Genomic DNA, 18,350 nt, shown 5'->3' with positions numbered 1-18,350 from the left:
TTAGGTCCCGCTCATGCTTCATCCGCGCGATTCCAACTTCGATCCCGCCAAAGCTGCAGCCATACTGTAAGTGAGTTTGCAATATCGTGGCAGACAGTTGCGTTCGGCTCGCTTTCCACCCGCATACTCTGGCTCTCTTGCGCCTTCCACCGTACTCACACATGGAGCAATCCTTGCATGATTGTTCCTGTGGTCGTGCATCTGCCCCGCCAGCGTCCTCTATTGTGCTCGGCTCGTTCACCCACATTGATTTGTTGACTAGCCTTGCATCGCCTTGCTGAGCTGGCTCAGCGAACACCTCATCATCGACTTGCTCGTCTCTCGGACGTCCTTCATTGGAGTTGGCGCACCCACCTCTGAGCACCAATCTCCACCTAACTTTGGCTTCGCTTAGCGTCGCTGACACTTCGTCGAAAGGCACAAACGAGGAGTCGCTGCCGGTCACGTATGCCCAATTGCTACATTCTTTAAAAGCGTCGGGCTTCTCCGCTTCGTTTCGCCCATCCTCAACTTGTTCGTCATCCCCCTTCTCGACCTGCTTCGGTTCTGTTTCGACTTACGACACTTCTTGTCGAAAAAAAAACATAGAAGCGCAACGTCTCCGCTCGTTGATACACGAAGAGGAAAGCACGCGGGATGACTTCCATCGTCTCTGCAAAGGCGTCAAGCAGCTATACGAGCCACGAGAGCAGCGTCACAGCTTCTTGCACGGATCGCGATGTCTTCGATCAGACGACTCGCCCGGCCAGCGCAAGCGCCGACGACTACAGAATCCTCCGTCCGGGCGACTTCAGAAGGGTGAAAAGTCACCTCACGCTGCCTTCTAAATCAACATCACACCTCGGCCATGGCTTTGACTCAGAACCAGCAGCTCTCGCGGTGCCTCCACCGTCAGTCTTCTCGAACGAAGTCAGTGACGATGCATCCCCGAACCCTCCCGACTTTGACCTCGTGATCAAAGCCTCACCGCACAACCTGTCCGAGCGCCAAAGCGGAGATCGCGCCACCTTTGGATCGTGGGATCAAGGTTCGGACGCCTCCGACGCTGGCAGAGGCCCTGTCGACCCATCTGAACCTCACGACGAAATTTTCCACACGGTAGACGTATCTACTGCTCCCCACGCCGAATCTCAATGGGCCGCCCCATCCGCAGTCGAGCTCGCTGTGCCGCCGTCTCCTCGCGTGCAAGATGCGCATCTTGACCAGCTCAAGCAGGAAGCTGACGAGGTCTGGGCCACCTACCGCTCTGGCACGGCGTCCCAGCACACTTCTCCGATCATGGGACGCAGCCGTGACAAGATACTTGCCGCGCCGACGCAACCCGGTCAAATTCCACAACGCATCACATCGCTGCGAAGGTCCTCAGCAGTCGTGCTGAGCGCTCTGCCTTCTTCCGACGCGTCAAGACCAAGGGGCTCGCTCGCAACGAGCAGCAGCCAGTCTCACAGCTCGTTGATTAATTCGCGTCATGATGTCCACACCTTCCCTCGCATCACCTCCTCCGTATCTCACGGATCGTTCGGCTCATGCAGAGGACCGCCATCGTCTGACGTGCACTTCCGTCGTCCCCACACAGCTTCAGTTGCGTCATCGACTTCGGGAAGCAGCTTCCTCAGCCACCAAAACAGTTTCGAGAGCGGCATGAGCCCGCTCCTTTTCTTCCAATCTGGCACTCCTGTTCGAGCACCGGGCGCAAACCCACGCCCCGTCACTTCGGGGAGCATCCCGAACATCAATGTCGGCGCATTCGGCTCAGCCCATCCGCGTTTCACGCACTCTGCTGCCGGCTTGCTTCCTCAAACAAGCAATCAACTATCTGCAGAGCAACGGCGTCAACAAGTTCGAAGGACAAAGAAGCTTGCTCACATGCTTGGCGAAGAGATGCTGCTAGCCTGCAACTCTGCTCGTCCGCCAACGCAGCGCACCTCTGCGGGCTCCGGCTCGCGCAGCAAGAATCGACCGCACAGCATGCCTTACACTGCCGACCTGCCAATGGCGGCACCAGCCATTTCAGCCACCGGTAACAAGACTCGCACGCTTTCTCGCAGGCTGTTGCACGGCCGAAGCCACGGTGTCAGGAGCTTGGACCGCGCTCTGCCTGACGTGACAACGATGCAGCATCCTTCATCGGCACCTGCGAGTCTCAATCGCAAAGCAGCTGCCGTTCTCGGCATCGCTCATCCCTACTCGTCCGAAGCGCTCGCCCGGGCTTCTGCGCAAGAGATGCTGGCAAGCGATGAGGACTCTGACGTGACTGGGGACTTCGGACTGCGCACCTACATCCCTTCCGGCCTGGAGGAGTTCAACGAACCCACACCCAAAGTGACACAGCTCGCCGCGTTCTCAGCTGCAGCCCTGGACGAAGCGGCTTCGCCCACACTGCCGCAGGACGGATCTTTCCGACCTTTTGATCGATCGCATCTCGATCAGACTTTCGTCGTATCTGAGAGCCGCAAGCTCGCTGCCGCGCGCGATGAACGCCGTCGTCGCGTTGCGAAGATGTCGCGCTGGCTCGGCGAGGCTGTGCCCGCTGAGCTCATCGTGACCGACGCTGGTCACCATCAGCCCGCAGTGATCCGCAGTACCGAAGCTCCGATGGCATCGAATGCGTCCTCCTGCACCAGCCACGAATGTAGCGAGCTTGCCAGTCTCCGAGGGGGATTGCCTCCTTCCTCTATCTGCGGCAATGATTCCTCCATCGGCCACGGCTCAATGTCACACGAAAGATCCAAAGCATCTGCCTTACAGTCGTTCATGTCGATCGACAGCTCGGACGACGAATCGGAGGACGAAGCCGCACCCGTTGTCAACCGCAAGGCCGCAGATCTCCCAACTTCTCTTGCTGCGGGCCGTCGCCGAGTTGCAGCTCCGCCTACGAGTGAGGCATCGGCATTGCCGGACGGCATCTCTGCATACCGCAATTCGATCGAGAGTTGGGAATACTTGCTCAACACCAACGATCACGAGCGCCTCTCAGAATTGGCCTCGATCTTCCACAGCTCGCCCCACGCGACCAGCGATCAAAGTACCAAGGCGGCGTCTCCCATGGCTCGACCGCCTCGTTCGTCGGCTCGTCCTCGCGCCTCGTCCGCTGCCGTCGGTGCTACCGCGGCGATGCCGCTCTCGCCCGCCCGAACCGTTCCAGCATCGAGGTCGCTATCTTCCAGCGTGGAAGATGGTGCGCGTCCCTCCGCAGCCTTCCTCGAGCTCACTGATTCCGAGAGCGACAGCAGCGATGCCGAGGACGAGCTGCTCGACATTGACGATCTTTCGGCGTGCTACTCTGCCACGCTGCGACAAAAACGTCTCGGCTCTCACGATCGTTCCATCTCGAAACTGTCCAATTTCTTCGGCTCGACGCCCTCGCAGATCGTCCGCTCCCAGAGCGATCTGCGTCCGTCCGCCATCTCTGCATCCGGCGGCGATTCCGTCGACTCGCTCGCTGTTCAGCGAGCCAGAGGCTCTCGTCGATTGACACCGACATTGGGCACTGGATCACAGCCAGACGCGTTGAAGTCCATGCTGAGATCGCTCGAAGAGGAAGCTCTGGACGATTCCAAGTTGACCAACATCCAAAAGTCGGAAATCTCAAGAAAGGTGTATCTGCTCAAGAAGAGGACGACAAAGATGTTTGCTTAGAGCCTCGTCGAGTCTGCCGGCAGACACGACGATCTCCAGTGGCATTCGTTTATCGACCGTAGGTCCACTCATTATGTTCATGAAATCTGTTGCTTATCAAAGCCCTTCCTTCTAGCTCGGCTACCTGTAATCGTACACATTGCACTCTATATCACACACACACACAGACACTTATACATTCGCACGCACGCATCCTTTGCTAATTTGAAACGGCCCCTTTGTCATTGCTCGCTCCCAAAAGCGTGTCCGCTAGTGATCGATATCCTCCCAAGCTCTTCCCACGGTATGTTTGAGATCGTCCTCGGTCAACTGTTTGGTAGCCGAAAAGTAGCCGGCTTGGATCTTTGCGTCGATCTCTACCCTTGAATCGGCGGGGATGAGTTCCTCGGGTAGCTCGTAACGGTTCTTGATGGTGATTCCGCTGTTGACGGCTGCGTCGTGCTTCATGTTGCTCATCGAGATCCAGTTGGTGATGTTGGTGGCACCCAGCCAGTGCAATACGTCGGGCATGAGGGCTTGGAACCTCATGTCCTTGACACCGGCGATGTTCTCGGTCCTCTTGAAGTAGTTGCTTGCCGAATCGGTGCCTCTCTTTCGAGCATTGTAGACAAGGTATTTGGTGACCTCGCCGAGCGCACGACCTTCTTTGCGGAAGTAGATGACCGCTCCTGCTCCACCACGCTGTGCAGTCTTGATGCATTCTTCGATACCGAACAGCAGGTAGGGACGACACGTGCAGATGTCACTTCCAAAGACGTCGGATCCGTTGCACTCGTCGTGAATGCGCACGGTCACCTCCTTTGTTGGATCGCGAAGGTCTTCGGGTCGTCCAAAGATGTAGACGGTCAGACCCGAGATGGGAGGGAGGAAGACTTTGAGATCGTGACGCGTGAGAAGTTCGGGATACGATCCGCCCGTGTCTTCAAAGATGGCACGTCTCAACGCACCTTCCGTGACGCCGAGACGCTCAGCCACGCCGGGCAAGTACCACACCGGGTCGACGGCTGCTTTGCTCACGCTGACCTCGCATCCCGGATCGACATCCTCGGCAACACCAGGAAGACGGATGCTCTTGACGACGATCTTTCCATCGATGGGAAAGACACCAGCCTGCTGGGCCTTGTCAAGCTCGGGCATCTTGATGTGCGCCTTGGTGAGCGACGCCGTGGGACGAATGTCGACGCCAGACTCGAACTCGGATCGGTACACTTGCGGTGCGAGATGACCCCATGGGTCCATGGCGACGATCTTGGACGGGTCGAACCACGATGGGTTGGGCGGAATGTCGAACGGAGGCTCTGTGTTGGTGTAATCGGGCCTGTGGTTGGGGTTGAGCTGACCCATGGCGATGGCGAGCGATCGGTAGACAGAGTAGCTGCCTCCGTAGGCACCGATGGCGTTGCGGACGCGGATGGAGTTCGGGTGTCGACTTGCAACCACGGGTCCTCGCTGCTTGGGATCCTGAGCTGCCCAGTTGAGCGGCAAAGGCTTGATACCCACTTGACCAGGGTAGGTGGTGAGGATGACTCGGGATGAGTAGTACCCTGCTGTGGAGCTGGTTGACGCGGGCTGAGAGGGTGACGCTGTGCCATTGGTAGGGAGCTTCTTGGCGCCCAGTTCGGGTGTCTCGGCAGGACTGGGTCCGTTGGTCTGAGGCAAGCCACCGAGAGGGTGAGCAGGGGGACCAAGAGGCTGAGGAGGCGGCGAGGTACCCAAAGCAAAGTCGGCAGGTTGGGACGGAGAGAAGCTGTGAGCACCCAGGGCGGTGAATCCGGTCGAGCTCTGTCGACGAGCAAAAGATGACGGCGAAGGCAGCGTCGCCGCGTTCTGCAGAGAGTCGACCTGCGACAAAGCAGATCAGGAAGGGAAGAAAGGCGACTTTGTTGTCAGCTGATGCAAATTTCCATACAGCGGCTCGTGTAGTGAGTATCATACCTTGGCCTCAAGGTGCGAGTTCTTGACTTTGAGCTCTGTGAGCTCGTCGAGGATGCGCGAGAGGATGTGATCGGTTGATGAGGTCATCTTGATCGCCTATATCGTGGGACGGTGATCTTTAACACGAGTGGGTTTCGAAAGAAGGTCTCGGACGAGGCCGTTGGAATATGATATCGTAGCGAGAGGGATGCTTCCGTGATCGGTGAGGGTGAAGCAAGACCGAAGTCCGAATACGCAAGGTGATGATAGAGGGGAAAGCTGACGAGGAAGCAGTGCAAACTTTAAAAGCGTCCGCCTGTCAATGAGTCAGGGTTGAGGAGGTGGATACGGGATAGGAAAGCGGATGGTCGGCGAACGCCAAGGGGAGCCAGGCTGACTGACACGCAACGGTCGGCCAGCTCCGTAGCGTCTATCGGCTTGACGCAGCGATGCCAAAGTTGTGCCTCCTGTTGTGGGCACGGATCATACTGGCCGCACAACTGGATCTACTCCGCATGCCGCTGGTGCTAGCTGCACCCTGAATCGGCTGCACCGACCGAGCAAGGGCGCGCTCAGGGTTGAGTAGATAAGGGTCTGTGCTTCACGCGACACTCACGGAAAACGTGAGAGCTGAGGTGCCTCGAAATATCGCCGCGAATTGTTTCACCGCTGTTCGAGCTTCGAGGCGGTATCCGAACATCCGATGCACCAATTTGAGGCTCTCCCATCATGACATTTGGACTGCGTTCATTCTTCGGACTTGTCACACCATGTTTCGAGGCTATCAGAGCCATAGCGTCTCCACGACTGAAATTGCTGAGCTGAGGTTAATGTGGCTAGCAGTGATGGAAACCTGTTCAGACGATGCTAGCCGTTGCAGTGAGTGTTTGAATCAGACGTCTCGCTGCGGAATCGGCTCGATCCTGGGAGCGCACTTATAGTGACTGACAAGAAGCTGATAAGAGGCAGCCAAGGCGGCTCAAGAAGAAGGCTGACGAGCCGTTGAAACGTGGAACAACGCACTAGATCCCCGATCTGGCTTGCCTTACAGATGTGCGCCCCGGTCGGGGCATCAGCTCGATCGATCCCGACGGAGCTCCACCCTCATCGAATCACTTGATCTCAGCATCACAGCGCTTCAACTCATGCCAACCATCTGCTGCGCCATCGTCGACGCCATCGTTGCGCCTCAGCGCCGCTCATTCTGGGCTCGCGCATTCTGCGTCCCCCGTCCATCGGCTACTAGGTTCGCAGACGCTCAAAGCCCGAAACTCGACGCCAATGACACCAGATGAATTATAAAGCGTTCTGATTCGGTGATATTGCGCAGGGGTCAGAGAGGGGGATGGTTCTGAGAGGAATATCCACATTTTCGATCCTGCGCCTTGGCCCTGAGGTCCTACATGCTCTGGTTCGAGAAAAGGCGGCAGAAGGTGCTGGTGTTGTCGGTCTAGGTATGTAGTGCGCGCACGGTCTTTGCACAAGCGCTCGGCGTACCGTCCACGTGTGCTTTGGGTTGCTACGACCGAGCTTGCAATGGAGACTCGTGTCTCACTTCAAGCGCGCCTCTTGAGGTTGGTGCTCAACCACTCGAGACCCTCGTAAAGACCGTCACCGCTAGTGGCACAGGTGGCCTGGATGAACCATTGTCGCTGTCTCAAGCTGTGCAAGCCAAGCTTGTCAGTGATCTCGGCGGCGTTCATGGCGTTGGGCAAATCCTGCTTGTTAGCAAACACGAGCAGCAAGGCGTCGCGAAGCTCATCCTCGTTGAGCATGCGCTGCAGCTCCTCGCGTGCCTCGGAAACACGCTCTCGGTCGTTCGAGTCGACGACGAAGATGATACCGTGCGTGTTTTGGAAGTCTGTAGGAGGAAATTACGAGACCAGATGAGAGACACGACAAGAGTCAGCATCGACGGCAGTCAACGGCAAAGAGCGTGAGCTCGACCAGCTCGCTTCCAGAGACTTACAGTGCCTCCAGAGAGGTCGGATCTTGTCCTGTCCACCGACGTCCCACACGGTGAAGGAGATGTTCTTGTATTCGACAGTCTCGACGTTGAAGCCTATTCGGTCGAGTGCGTGGGTGAAAGCAGGGCGTTCATGTGAAGTGAGTAAGCAAGCAAGATGGACTGGATTTCGTCGCTTGTGCGGTACACTTACCGATGGTAGGGATGGTGGTCACGATCTCTCCGAGCTTGAGCTTGTAGAGAATGGTGGTCTTACCGGCGGCGTCGAGTCCGACCATGAGGATGCCTGTTAGCGATTGTCAAAGTGTGGTGAAGAACGTGCAGGGCAAGCGAATCGTGAGCAAAGAGAAGCCGGACAATCGAACAACCAGGCGACCTCCAAACGATGCAGTGACGAAAACAACCAAGCCGTCGCCGGTCGCCAAGCCATTGGAAGCGCTGCAGAACGGGTGCTTCCAGGAAACCCCTGGTCGACGTTGAGAGGGTGGAGGGACTGGCTGACTGCAGACTGCCGTTGATGTCCGTGCAGCGACCTGAAATTGCTCGCGTCATCGTAAGGAGATGTCGAGGTGAAAGTACTTACGCATCTCTTTCTTGCCGAAAAGGCCAGAGAGCAGTTTGGAAATAGACATGCCCATCTTGGAAAAGTGTGTTTCTCTTGACCGAGAAGGTTAAGGGACTGGTGAGGCGGCAGAGGTTCAGACAGGGCGATCGAAACGAGCAGAGATCGATTTGAAAATGTTCAGCAAAACTTGTACATTCCACGCATGGAGCGAGATATCGGGTTTGCGCTGAGATGGCAAGAGAGACCCGGATTGGCGACGTGATCGGATGCAGATACGAACGTTTGATGGGAGGGTGATGCAATTGGAAGTGGCAACCGAAGACCGTAATGTAACAGAAATGAGCGGGGTCGGTCGAACGAAAGCGTCGGTGGTGGTGGTGATGGTGAGGACGATGATGACGAGAATGACGAAGGTGTTGGATGACGACGACGGCCGCGATTAATTTGCAACTGCACGCGGGCAGCTTGCACCGACCATTCGCCCTGATTTGAGACAGAGCCGCCGCGAAATTCAGGACAGGCTGGACAACGCTCTGTGCGTGTGAGCGTGTGCGTAGCGTGCATCACGTATCTGCTGGCCCTGGCGCTCTCTTCTCCGACCTCGATGGAAATTCCAGCAGGCAGAGCTGGCTGGACACGCCTCAGCCCTCGCCTGGGCGCTCGCTGAAGCTGTCGTGGCGATGTTTCTCCAACACGACTTGTGTGCCCCTCTGCGTTGTTTGCTTGCGTGTCCGTTCGCTGTTCGAATTCGAAAAGCGCGCTCCAGATTCGAAATTCGAAATTGACAGGCTTCAAGATCGCTACGTTGTTGAAGTCAATTTGTAGTTTTTCTAATCAACTCGCTGCAAAGACCTAATACAAATCGAGGACTCCATTTCACAGAGTCCGGTGGAGAATTCAAACCAGATCTGCAAGAAGAATTTCGTCAAGGAGAACAACACCGCGACTCTGCCTTTCACACCGCAGCAATGTCGGTCGTGTAGTTCTAACATAGCAGCATAACACACCTGGCTGCTGCGAGGCATGGTCGATCGTAGCTGCAGAAGCGCCCGCACTGTACGCGCAAGCAAATGGCTCTCATTCTTCGCAAACAACTTACAGGGCGTGATATTCATGATCAGACGTAGGCAGCATCCGCCTCGAGACCATCTTCTCGCATGCACTTCGCAAGGATCGCATGCGACGGTCTCGATACGACGTGAGGACTGGCTCGGCACTCTCGCACGGACGGATCCTAGGCAGATACAAACCTTGTTACATCCTCAGTATAGATCTTATCAATAATGTGGATAGCATTCCGTGGACCGGAGGCCTGCATGGGGGCAAATGCTCATGGACTGTCGTGCACTTTGGATGACAGTGACCAGGAACAGAGATCCCGCTGCTACCGGCAATGGTGTTAGCACGCCGGCTTGGTCATCAGCGGGCGCGAGCGATCATCATGCACCCTTCTAGTAGCCTTTCAAGCTCCGGACGGTACAATTTGAAGCCAAGACGGTGGTGGAAGAACAGAAGGAATTCGGGCTATCGCTGCCGAGCCGGGTGTGTCTGCGAGCTGAGCGCTCACACAGCAATGCGCCATCTTCTTGCAACAGATCGAGTGGCTGAGAGTAATGGCGCGGACAGATTGCGGAAAGCGCTCACAGACCAGCTCCATGAAGAAGAGGGGATCGGTATAGGCAGCAAGTGAACGAGCTAAAGAAGTTGTCGGCATTGCTGCGGGGGAAGACACACCACGGCGGAAGAATCTCAAGAGACAGTCTGCCACCTCGGTTGAAATTACAAAGACACGCTTGCATTCCTGAGGGCACGTCGGATCCTCATGTGGAATTCCGCCTCTTGCTGCGCGAAGTATTTCTCGGCCAAGTTCGACAGCTCCGCGACGGCTCTCACCGCCAAAAGTGATATGTCGATTCTTCGTGCCGCTCATGCACGCTCCTCCGTCCTCTTCCTGCATTGCCGCACGTCGAATAGTCATTTGGACTACCTCGAGGCGCTCTGTTTACTGTACCAGGTACAGACCATCGACCTCGGTAGCTCCGTCTGTGAACCCTAGCCGATGCCACTTGCTGCGCGACGACGATCCTTTCCATACAGAGAAAGCTCGAGTGGGTCTCATTTGCCTTGTTGGGCCATGTACCGTTACTCTGGAGCTCGGCTGCAGCTGTCGATCATTTCACAAATGGCGCAAGTGTTTGCTCTCGCACGATCAGTGTTGGCTTGCGCTTCCGCAACCCACAGGACCGCCCATGCGTCTCCTCAAACAACAAGCCAACACGGATCCGACGGCGGCAGCGCTCCTTTGACTCTGTCGGATGAGCGAACATCTTGAAGGAATCCGGTGAATCCTTCATATACCTGATGCTGCCTCTTCCCGGACCTTCGTATCCAATGCTATGCCCCTTCCCTCCCCTCTCTCCTCAATCTCCCCTTACTCCCGACGCTATAATCCTAGGTTCTCCCAGCATCTTACGCTCATTCACAAACACGTTCTTTGTTTCGGTCTGCCGATATCCGCCCTCGCTTTCTCTACCCTATCTACTCTTTCGCAGCAACTACCGCTACAATTGGCATCATCAACTAAGAATTGCATGCAAGGACATCGCCATTCATCTTGATCGAAAGCCCCCTCCATCATCCGCAATTTCCATCATTATCAGCAGCCCACTGTCACTAGCGATTATCTTTACGAGATGCCGTCATTTTCCGACAAAAGGCAGGGCCGTCCAAGGCCGTCTAACATCGTTTTTGGACGCAGAAAGTCTGAGGATAAGTCAATGCCCTCACCTTCATTTAACAGCTCCATGTCGCTCGGCAAGGTGGACGATGTCTTCTGCGACTCCTCGAGATCGGTAGATCGACTCCGACAACACTATCTAGCCATGCCGGCAACGCCGTCAACGATATCCGGTGGTAGCTCTCCAGGAGCTCGAACGGAACGCCTGCCCAGTCTCAGCGACCTATTCCATCGCGATATACTATCTCCACCAAGCAGCAGCATTCTTCCCTTGAGTTCCGTACGTTCTGATCGTGATGGGACCGGCATGCAGCGTGCTGGATCCACGTCGTCAACTTGCTCAACACTCAGTCGACTCTGGGTCCCTCCATTTCATCAGGATAGCCGAGCAGGCTCCATTGGTCCTCCCGCGACACCGCTTACACCGTTCTTCAACACAGCTACACCGCTTGTATCGCCGACGACTGTGTCACCAGACCGTCATTCCATCACGGTACATGGCTTCAGTGAAGGGGAGAGGACTCCAAAAGCCCTGCAAAGGCCATCGTTCGACTTCACAGTGCCATCAAGCGGCAGCGGAAGCTCTCCAGTATGTCCGGGTGCACCACTTATTGGAGCGCAAGGCCCAGGACATTTCGAGAGTCAGGCGGCGCACCAGCAGCAGGGTACAAGCTCATTGGGCTCCTTTGTGGGTATCCGAGGTCGAAGCTCCTATGAAGGAAGACGGGGGATCCCACTCTCGAAGGAGGATCTGGAGAGGGAAAGGGCTACAATGTCTAGACTGGACGCCGAGATGCCCAAGGCAGCCGGCATGTGCGGCCTTGGCATCTACATGGACGAGAACAACGTTCAGTCACCCTTCCGGACAGGAGCAACGAGAGCATCTGGGCTCATTGAGTCGGAAACCACATCGCCGTCAAGTCGCACTACAGTCGTCAACGATCACACGGGCCTGACACCGATGGTCAAAGCATCGAAAGTGTCCGATTCGTCGAGCACACCAACACGATCAAAAGGCAAGAAGTCTCCGGGCACTTCGCAGGACAAGACTTCACCGTCCGCGACAGCTCCAAAGAAAAGGATCGAAGCGGCAAAGACGCCGCTGAGCAAGTCGAGACCGATGTTCCGCCTGGACAACGGATCTAGCAAGAAGTCTTCCAAGCCGAAAGGACACAAGATGAATCCGGGCGCATCTCCCTGGGGCGTGTTCGGGACGAAAGACGGGTGGAAGCCGCTTGCACAGCCGAACGTATCTCGTGCCATTGCGGAGGCCAGCAAGTTCGTGTCGGAGACCAGTGCTCTTGCGTCGTCGAGCAAGACGTCGCCGACGGGGAAACGGGAGGCTCTGAGCGCAGAGACTTCGAGCCCGTTGAAGCGCTCTCGAGTGATTGAATCTCAGGTGGCATCTTCATCTCCTTACAAAGAGAACGTTGCGCCGCCCGCTCGAGCCCTGTCACCGTCCAAGCGGGCACACATGATGACTGCTGCGCACCGAGACTCTCCCACAGCATTGCCGCTTTCCACGATTCGGTGAACATGTCCCCTGTACAATGTAAACTAGCACCATGCAATGACCACAAGACCAGCGAAAGAGGCATCCAAAACTAGTATGAGGGCAAGACTCAATTGTTCAGCCTGTAAAGGCTACGAAACTGAGAACAGTGAGGCCTTGCAGACGACAAGAAGCCATCGAAGAAAGACAATCGAGTCCACCTCTACAGGCGATCGACGCGGGTTTCGCCGATTCCGCCGATTTCACCGATGTGACTTGTTCGAAATTATTCAATTGAGGACAACGCGGCGTGATGCGTCCGAGTGGTGTTGCTCTGCTGAAGCGAGACGCGTTTGTGCCGCGTCTTTTTTGTTTCAGTCACATCCGTACATGGACGCTGTTCAATAATGCGTCTGGAGGAGACGCTGTCTCTCCGACTTGCCGCCGAGTCCGCCTGCATGGCCGACAGAGCTCTCGCCCCGACTCTTGACGAGCACACTGGCTTTGACACAGCGAGCAAGCGTGGCAAGAGAATCGAGACAATCTCATGACGTCGGACGCCGTCGTTGCTCGTAATCGAGCCTTTGTTACACCATCGAGACGATAAGAAGGGTCTTGCGCTCCTCCTCGTAAGATTGTGGTGCGTGTTGTGCGCGCCTGTCTTAGCGTTCCGCTGCGATTGGCACACGTAAGCCTGCGCAGAAAGTCAGTCTCTTGAAACACTGCATGTGACGGGAAAGAGGTGCACTGCGGTTGTATGCTCTGTACCGATGGTCCATCGAGACCGAACTTGCTGTGAGCGTGTGGAGAATTCAAGGAGACGCACGCGAAAAAAAATAGGGCAGCAGATCGAGTCTCTGACAAAGAGGAGGGCCAACCGCGAATTTCGAGAGCGTGTGTCATTTGACGAGCCAAAGCTGCAACGCTCTCGTGTTGTTCAGAAGTCACCATCACTTTCCTCAGCCTCGAATCGCCTTGGCGCACTCTGCATACATCCACCTTCTGGAATCCACACATAGCGTCGCAACTTCCCAGCAGCAGGCCTAACATCGCCTGCCTGCGCAACCAACACCTATCAGCCGGCCTCGTTGCGTCTCCGCCTATATATCCTTTGCCTCTCAGCGACGTACCGAGTCTCTCCTTCCTTCCTACATCCCCATCAGTTGTGCGCAAACACACGTTCCGACATCAGCTCAACGCCTTCGAATCTCTCCCTTCAAGCACATCGACCTCCCAGCTCAGCCGCCGCGCTGTGCCCTTACGCAGCCGTCGCTCGTCGTATTGGTGCGCATACAGCCTCGTAGTGGGACGCATACACCTGATCTACTCTTCCGCTTACGCGTACATCGATATTGTCGACACCTGTCCTGGTCCATATTGCCGTGTACTTACCAGCTCAGCATCCACGCTCGCTCCACGAACATCGCACCGCCGACCGGCTCAGCTTCTCATGCATATCTGAAATACCATCAACGACGGCCATCACTTCTAGTGACATCTCTCTAGCCCTTCAGTGGTCGGCGTCGGTAGCATCATGAGTACCACACGAGAACACACGAGCTCGCGCATACCGCTCAGCGTCAAGAACGTCCCGACGCAGAATCCGCTTTCGCATGAGGCTGCCCTGCTCCGCAAACCATCCACTCAGCAGCCTCTCAAGAGCGTCATGGCAGCTGGAACAGCTCCGTTCGCCCGTCCTCGCACCACTACCTCACGGCTACCCAGCTTTGTATCGCGCTCGCATCTTGGTCTCGACCGTTCCAATCAAGAGAATGCGCCGCCGGTGCCTGGCACCGCGACTCCAAAGAAGCGTGCTATACCTATTGACGAATCGCACATTCGCAATGTCGTCATCGACAGTCCCAGCAAGCGCAGCCGCTCTTCAAAGACGGGCACCGACAGCAGCAACACCGAACAAAGTGTCGGAGCCACCCTTGCCAGCGACCTCAATGGTATTCGTGTCAACGAGTCAAGGCGGCTGCCACAGTCCGCGCAGGTGGCTGTGTCAGCGTCGAATGCACACTCCCGCCGCCCACAACAGGCACCGACCCGTGAAGCCGGCAGAACTGCGTTGGTCGTGAGGACAAACCGCACAGTTCACGAACCCACGGAAGAACTCGCGCAGGAAGCACGCCGTCGTCAGGAAGAACAGGAGATCTGGCGCCAGAAGTTCCTCAAAGCTTTCCCCAATTTTATCTTCCATTTCGATTCGGTTGATGACGCTACGGCTCGAAAGTACACCAATCTCATTCAAAAGCTTGACGGTCACGTCGACCAGTTCTTTTCGAGGAAAGTGACGCATGTCATCACCACGAGACGAATCCCGGACGAAGCAGCTATCGAGGACTCCAATGCGCCCGGCGGGTCGACAATCACCGATAAGTCGGGCGCACACAAGCTCTTCCGGCCGAGCTTTCTGGCGACAAGGACGTCGTCAAACAAGGCCGGAGCGAACGCGGCTCGTTCGCGTCCCGTGCCACTCTACTCGGAACGAAACCCGCTTCAGGAACGGCCTCCTCGCCAGTACGGCCCAAATGACATCCTTGTCAAAGCGCAGGGCTTCGGCATCAAGGTGTGGCAATTTGAGAAGCTTCGAAATGTCCTCATGAGGCTGATGAAGATCTCGCCTCGCGATCTCAACACCCCCGCCACCACGAAGCAGGACCTCTCGCAGATGCTCGAGAAGGAAAAGGTCATGGGCACCTTTGAGCGCGATCCAGCCACAGCGAGGTCTTCGTGGTACTACTTTGAGAAATCAGCTCAATTCATCCTAGTGGAGGACGCCACCCTCGAGCATCGACCCATCATGTGCACCGAGTTCCAATATACCCGCGAGGACAGAGTGAAATGTCTGCCTCCGCCTTGGCCCATGGTCCACGGTCAAACCCCTGGCAGATGCCCCTTCACCTACTATCCACCAAAGGAGGACGCGTCCAAGAAGCAAGGTGCAGAAGGTCTAGGCGCCCCTCGACTAAGTGCTCAACAGAGCCTTCGCAGAGCTGTCTCGCTCAACAACATGGTGCGATCGAACATTGGGCCTGCCTTCCGTCCCCAGGTCGCACAGATCCGCACCAACGACACCGGGCAGCAAGAGTACCCCATGGCGTCCGGCAACAGTGTCTCGATCACCTCCAACATTGCATCCACCACCTCCAACATCTTTACGGATCAGCAGAACGGCGCCACTGTAGGGCTGCCCCAGAATCGACGTGTTGCTGAATTGAATCGCCGAATGCATACACCCAACGCGCTGGTCCGCCCGACGCGCACTCTCAATGCCAGTCCGGCGAGTGTGCTGGCCGGCAGTGCTGCGAGCGGCCTGGGCGTGCGTCGCGAGGGCGGCAGTCCGATGGCAGGAAGCCCCGCTGCTCAGCGCAGCACCACAGAACAGGGCGCCGCCGTGCGCAGGATGCTTGGGCTCGAAGACAAGGATCGCAGGACAGAGCTGGGCGTCGGTGGTGCAGGCGGCGGCCTCCAACGCAGCGTCAGCGCCAGCGCAGTCAGCCGACCCGCCTCTACCAAGAAACCGGGTTACTGCGAAAACTGCCGCGTCAAGTACGAAGACTTTACCGAGCACATCTACGACCGAAAGCATCGCAAATTCGCCACCAACGAAGCGCACTTTGTCGACATCGACGCGCTCATCATGCGCGTCCAGCGACCCATCCGGTCGGTTTCGGACGACGAGATGTCTTCGGGCTTCTTTGGGTTTGAGGAGATTCCGTCTTCGCAACCGGAGGAGCAGCGGGCGTACTTGGAGTCGGAGGATGAGAGCGTTTCTGCTGGATCGCCGGAGCTCGAGGGAGAGAGGTTTGGTGGAGGTTTCGACGACGAGCAGAACGATGAGGAGGAGGAGGACAGTCGTTGAGGGTGAAGATAGCGTTCATCTTTGCATCTCTCGCATCAGCATTCGGTCCCAGCAACTCCCGCTACTTCCATTTGCATCTGGCATTCCCATCCTCCCTCTGCACGCACCATCCATCCATCCACTGTCCCCCCTCACCCAACCTCACAATCATCCCCCGTTTCCCCCCTTGTCTCCTGCATCTTGTCTCTTCATTGATCATGTTTCACACTCGCATTCAAACCTTCCCGTCCGGATGTCATCCAACACACACACCCACACACGCAATTCACGCAAATTGCAATCTCAAGGTCATTGTTCTGCATCACAGCATCTGAAGTGTGTGTTTGTGTGCACGAAGTGAAAAATTGCATGACGAGACTGGGGTATGAAAATTGTGGAAAGAAAACAAGGATAAGATGACAGAGATAACGAGGTGCGGTGATGCTCAGGCTATGGTGACGGGTCTGACGATACCGTCGGCACCCACGACACAGGAGATGGGTGAGCCGTTGATGCTTAGGTATTGGAGGATCTCGCCTGGTTTTGCCATGCGTGGTTTGGGAGTCTGGAGTGCTTCCTTGGGTAGATTTGGTTGGAAGGTAGATAGACTTGGAGCTGGTTTGGACGACACTGAAGATGCTGCTGATGAAGGAGGCGGTGAGGTCGGAGCGGCGGAAGTCGAACGAGAAGAGGGCTTTGTTGAGCGCGTGCCGGCCTTCTTCTTGCTGGCCACCGTTCTGGATGTCGAGGCTGTCGCGTTTCCGGTGCGGGCGTTTTTGGAGTTGCGATCGACTTTCGAGATGGCATCGTCATCCTTTTTGGATCGTTTCGCTTTTGCGGGTGATCGCTCTTCCCGGATCTGATCCCATTCCTCCTGCGTCTCTTTGAGATGTTGAACAGGAGCTCGGTTCATGAAGGTGTGGATGTCGGCACCAAAATTGTCGATGAACTCGCCAAGCTGAAGCTCGCGCACTGCTCTGGGCATACGCTCGATAGATAGACGCATGCGCGTGACCGCCGACTGGATTGACATTTCCAATGACGCTCTCAAGCGCGACAAACGAGCCTGCGCCTCCAAGTCGTAATTCTGCAGGCATGCTTGTACCTGTTCATCTGGCAGCCTTTTCTTCAATGGTGACGGAGGTACCGGCGTTGTCGCGCGCGAGTCGTCCACCACTTCCACATCCGTCGCCTTCTTTCCCTTTTTTGACTTGCTCGACTTTTTGGATGCTGCTTTACTCTCCGTTGGCTGCGACTTGGCCGGACCAGAGACGTGGTTGCTGGATGCACCGCGCTCTCCTAGCACCTTCTTTGGCAGCGGTGCTGATGGTAGGGGGCCGGAAGACTTGCCGCGAGGGCTGGCAGCCTCGCTGTTAGCGTCGACGTTCTCGTCCAGCACGGCATCTGAGGACGAAGCCTTGGACGATGCTTTTGTTGTTCGCGTCGACCGGGTTGACCGCGTTGCTTTCCCGACCGGCATGGTGTGCAAAATGGCTGTTTCGCTCTAGTCCTGTCTGGCCTTGTTTGCGTGGGCGAAGCGGCGCAAGAGAGATAGGAGAGACTGCAGGTGGTGGTGAGAATGATGATCGTGGCGAGGTATATGGCTGCATGTCGGATGCCATCCGACTGTGCCATGGCTAAAAATCAGTCTTGTCAGATTGTCACTTTTTCCTGTGGGGCGTCAGTGGGCGTGTTTCTTTGGCAGACCAACACCGCGACGCGGACAAGCTGCTTCACGTGATGACAAACGGCAGCAGCATGTGGAGGAATCGCAGCCAAAATCCAATTTTGGACACAGCTGGTTCCACGAAGCTTATTCATTCTCACACCCAACTTTCCAAGTCCTTTGCAATCTGGACGTCGATCGACACCGACGTTGCAGTTGCAGGGAGGTGCGTCTGTAGCACCGAGGACATCTGTACCCCTGCGGATGCTTGTCGACATGATCAGAGGAATTGAGTGAGTGGCCGACCCTGAAAGCAGAACCATGTGAGCAGCTGCCAAGCGCACGTCCATCGAATGCAGAAATTCGGAAGTAATTGATCAACGCCCAATTGCCGTGGAATTGTGAGTGATGACGATGCACGTGTCAGACTCGCCGCTCTCCAATTCCTTTGTCCTTCCTTCTCCTCTGCTCGTCATTCATCCATCGCCAGCGTATCATATCGCAAGCTGTCATGAGGCTCATAG

At 56.3% G+C, this 18,350-nt stretch overlaps 6 protein-coding genes across 6 annotated transcripts; 3 read left to right on the top strand and 3 right to left on the bottom strand.

Annotated features, from left to right (window-relative positions):
- Positions 1–636: 636 nt before the first annotated feature.
- PHSY_003080 (hypothetical protein) lies at positions 637–3,639 on the top strand (the record flags this gene model as incomplete). Its single annotated transcript, XM_012333701.1, has 1 exon — positions 637–3,639. The coding sequence occupies one exon, from the start codon at positions 637–639 to the stop codon at positions 3,637–3,639; it is 3,003 nt and encodes a 1,000-aa protein (XP_012189091.1).
- Positions 3,640–3,888: 249 nt separating this feature from the next.
- Positions 3,889–6,253, bottom strand: PHSY_003079 (cyclohydrolase; the record flags this gene model as incomplete). Its single annotated transcript, XM_012333700.1, has 3 exons — positions 3,889–5,481; positions 5,575–5,670; positions 6,170–6,253. The coding sequence occupies 3 exons, from the start codon at positions 6,251–6,253 to the stop codon at positions 3,889–3,891; spliced, it is 1,773 nt and encodes a 590-aa protein (XP_012189090.1).
- An 856-nt stretch (positions 6,254–7,109) lies between these two features.
- Positions 7,110–8,151, bottom strand: PHSY_003078 (potential ADP-ribosylation factor; the record flags this gene model as incomplete). Its single annotated transcript, XM_012333699.1, has 4 exons — positions 7,110–7,414; positions 7,523–7,615; positions 7,713–7,805; positions 8,103–8,151. The coding sequence occupies 4 exons, from the start codon at positions 8,149–8,151 to the stop codon at positions 7,110–7,112; spliced, it is 540 nt and encodes a 179-aa protein (XP_012189089.1).
- Positions 8,152–10,888: 2,737 nt separating this feature from the next.
- On the top strand, positions 10,889–12,355 carry PHSY_003077 (hypothetical protein; the record flags this gene model as incomplete). The annotated part of the gene is made up of 1 exon (XM_012333698.1): positions 10,889–12,355. One exon carries the CDS (start codon positions 10,889–10,891, stop codon positions 12,353–12,355), a length of 1,467 nt encoding a protein of 488 aa, XP_012189088.1.
- A 1,492-nt stretch (positions 12,356–13,847) lies between these two features.
- Positions 13,848–16,181, top strand: PHSY_003076 (kinase complex regulatory subunit; the record flags this gene model as incomplete). Its single annotated transcript, XM_012333697.1, has 1 exon — positions 13,848–16,181. One exon carries the CDS (start codon positions 13,848–13,850, stop codon positions 16,179–16,181), a length of 2,334 nt encoding a protein of 777 aa, XP_012189087.1.
- Positions 16,182–16,605: 424 nt separating this feature from the next.
- PHSY_003075 (hypothetical protein) lies at positions 16,606–17,640 on the bottom strand (the record flags this gene model as incomplete). Its single annotated transcript, XM_012333696.1, has 1 exon — positions 16,606–17,640. One exon carries the CDS (start codon positions 17,638–17,640, stop codon positions 16,606–16,608), a length of 1,035 nt encoding a protein of 344 aa, XP_012189086.1.
- Positions 17,641–18,350: the final 710 nt, after the last annotated feature.

The sequence above is a fragment of the Pseudozyma hubeiensis genome (assembly GCF_000403515.1).
Source record: "Pseudozyma hubeiensis SY62 DNA, scaffold: PHS32, whole genome shotgun sequence".
Taxonomy (NCBI): domain Eukaryota; kingdom Fungi; phylum Basidiomycota; class Ustilaginomycetes; order Ustilaginales; family Ustilaginaceae; genus Pseudozyma; species Pseudozyma hubeiensis.
The sequence above is the reverse complement of the archived record's forward strand: the minus strand, read 5'-3'. Positions and strand labels throughout refer to the sequence as shown.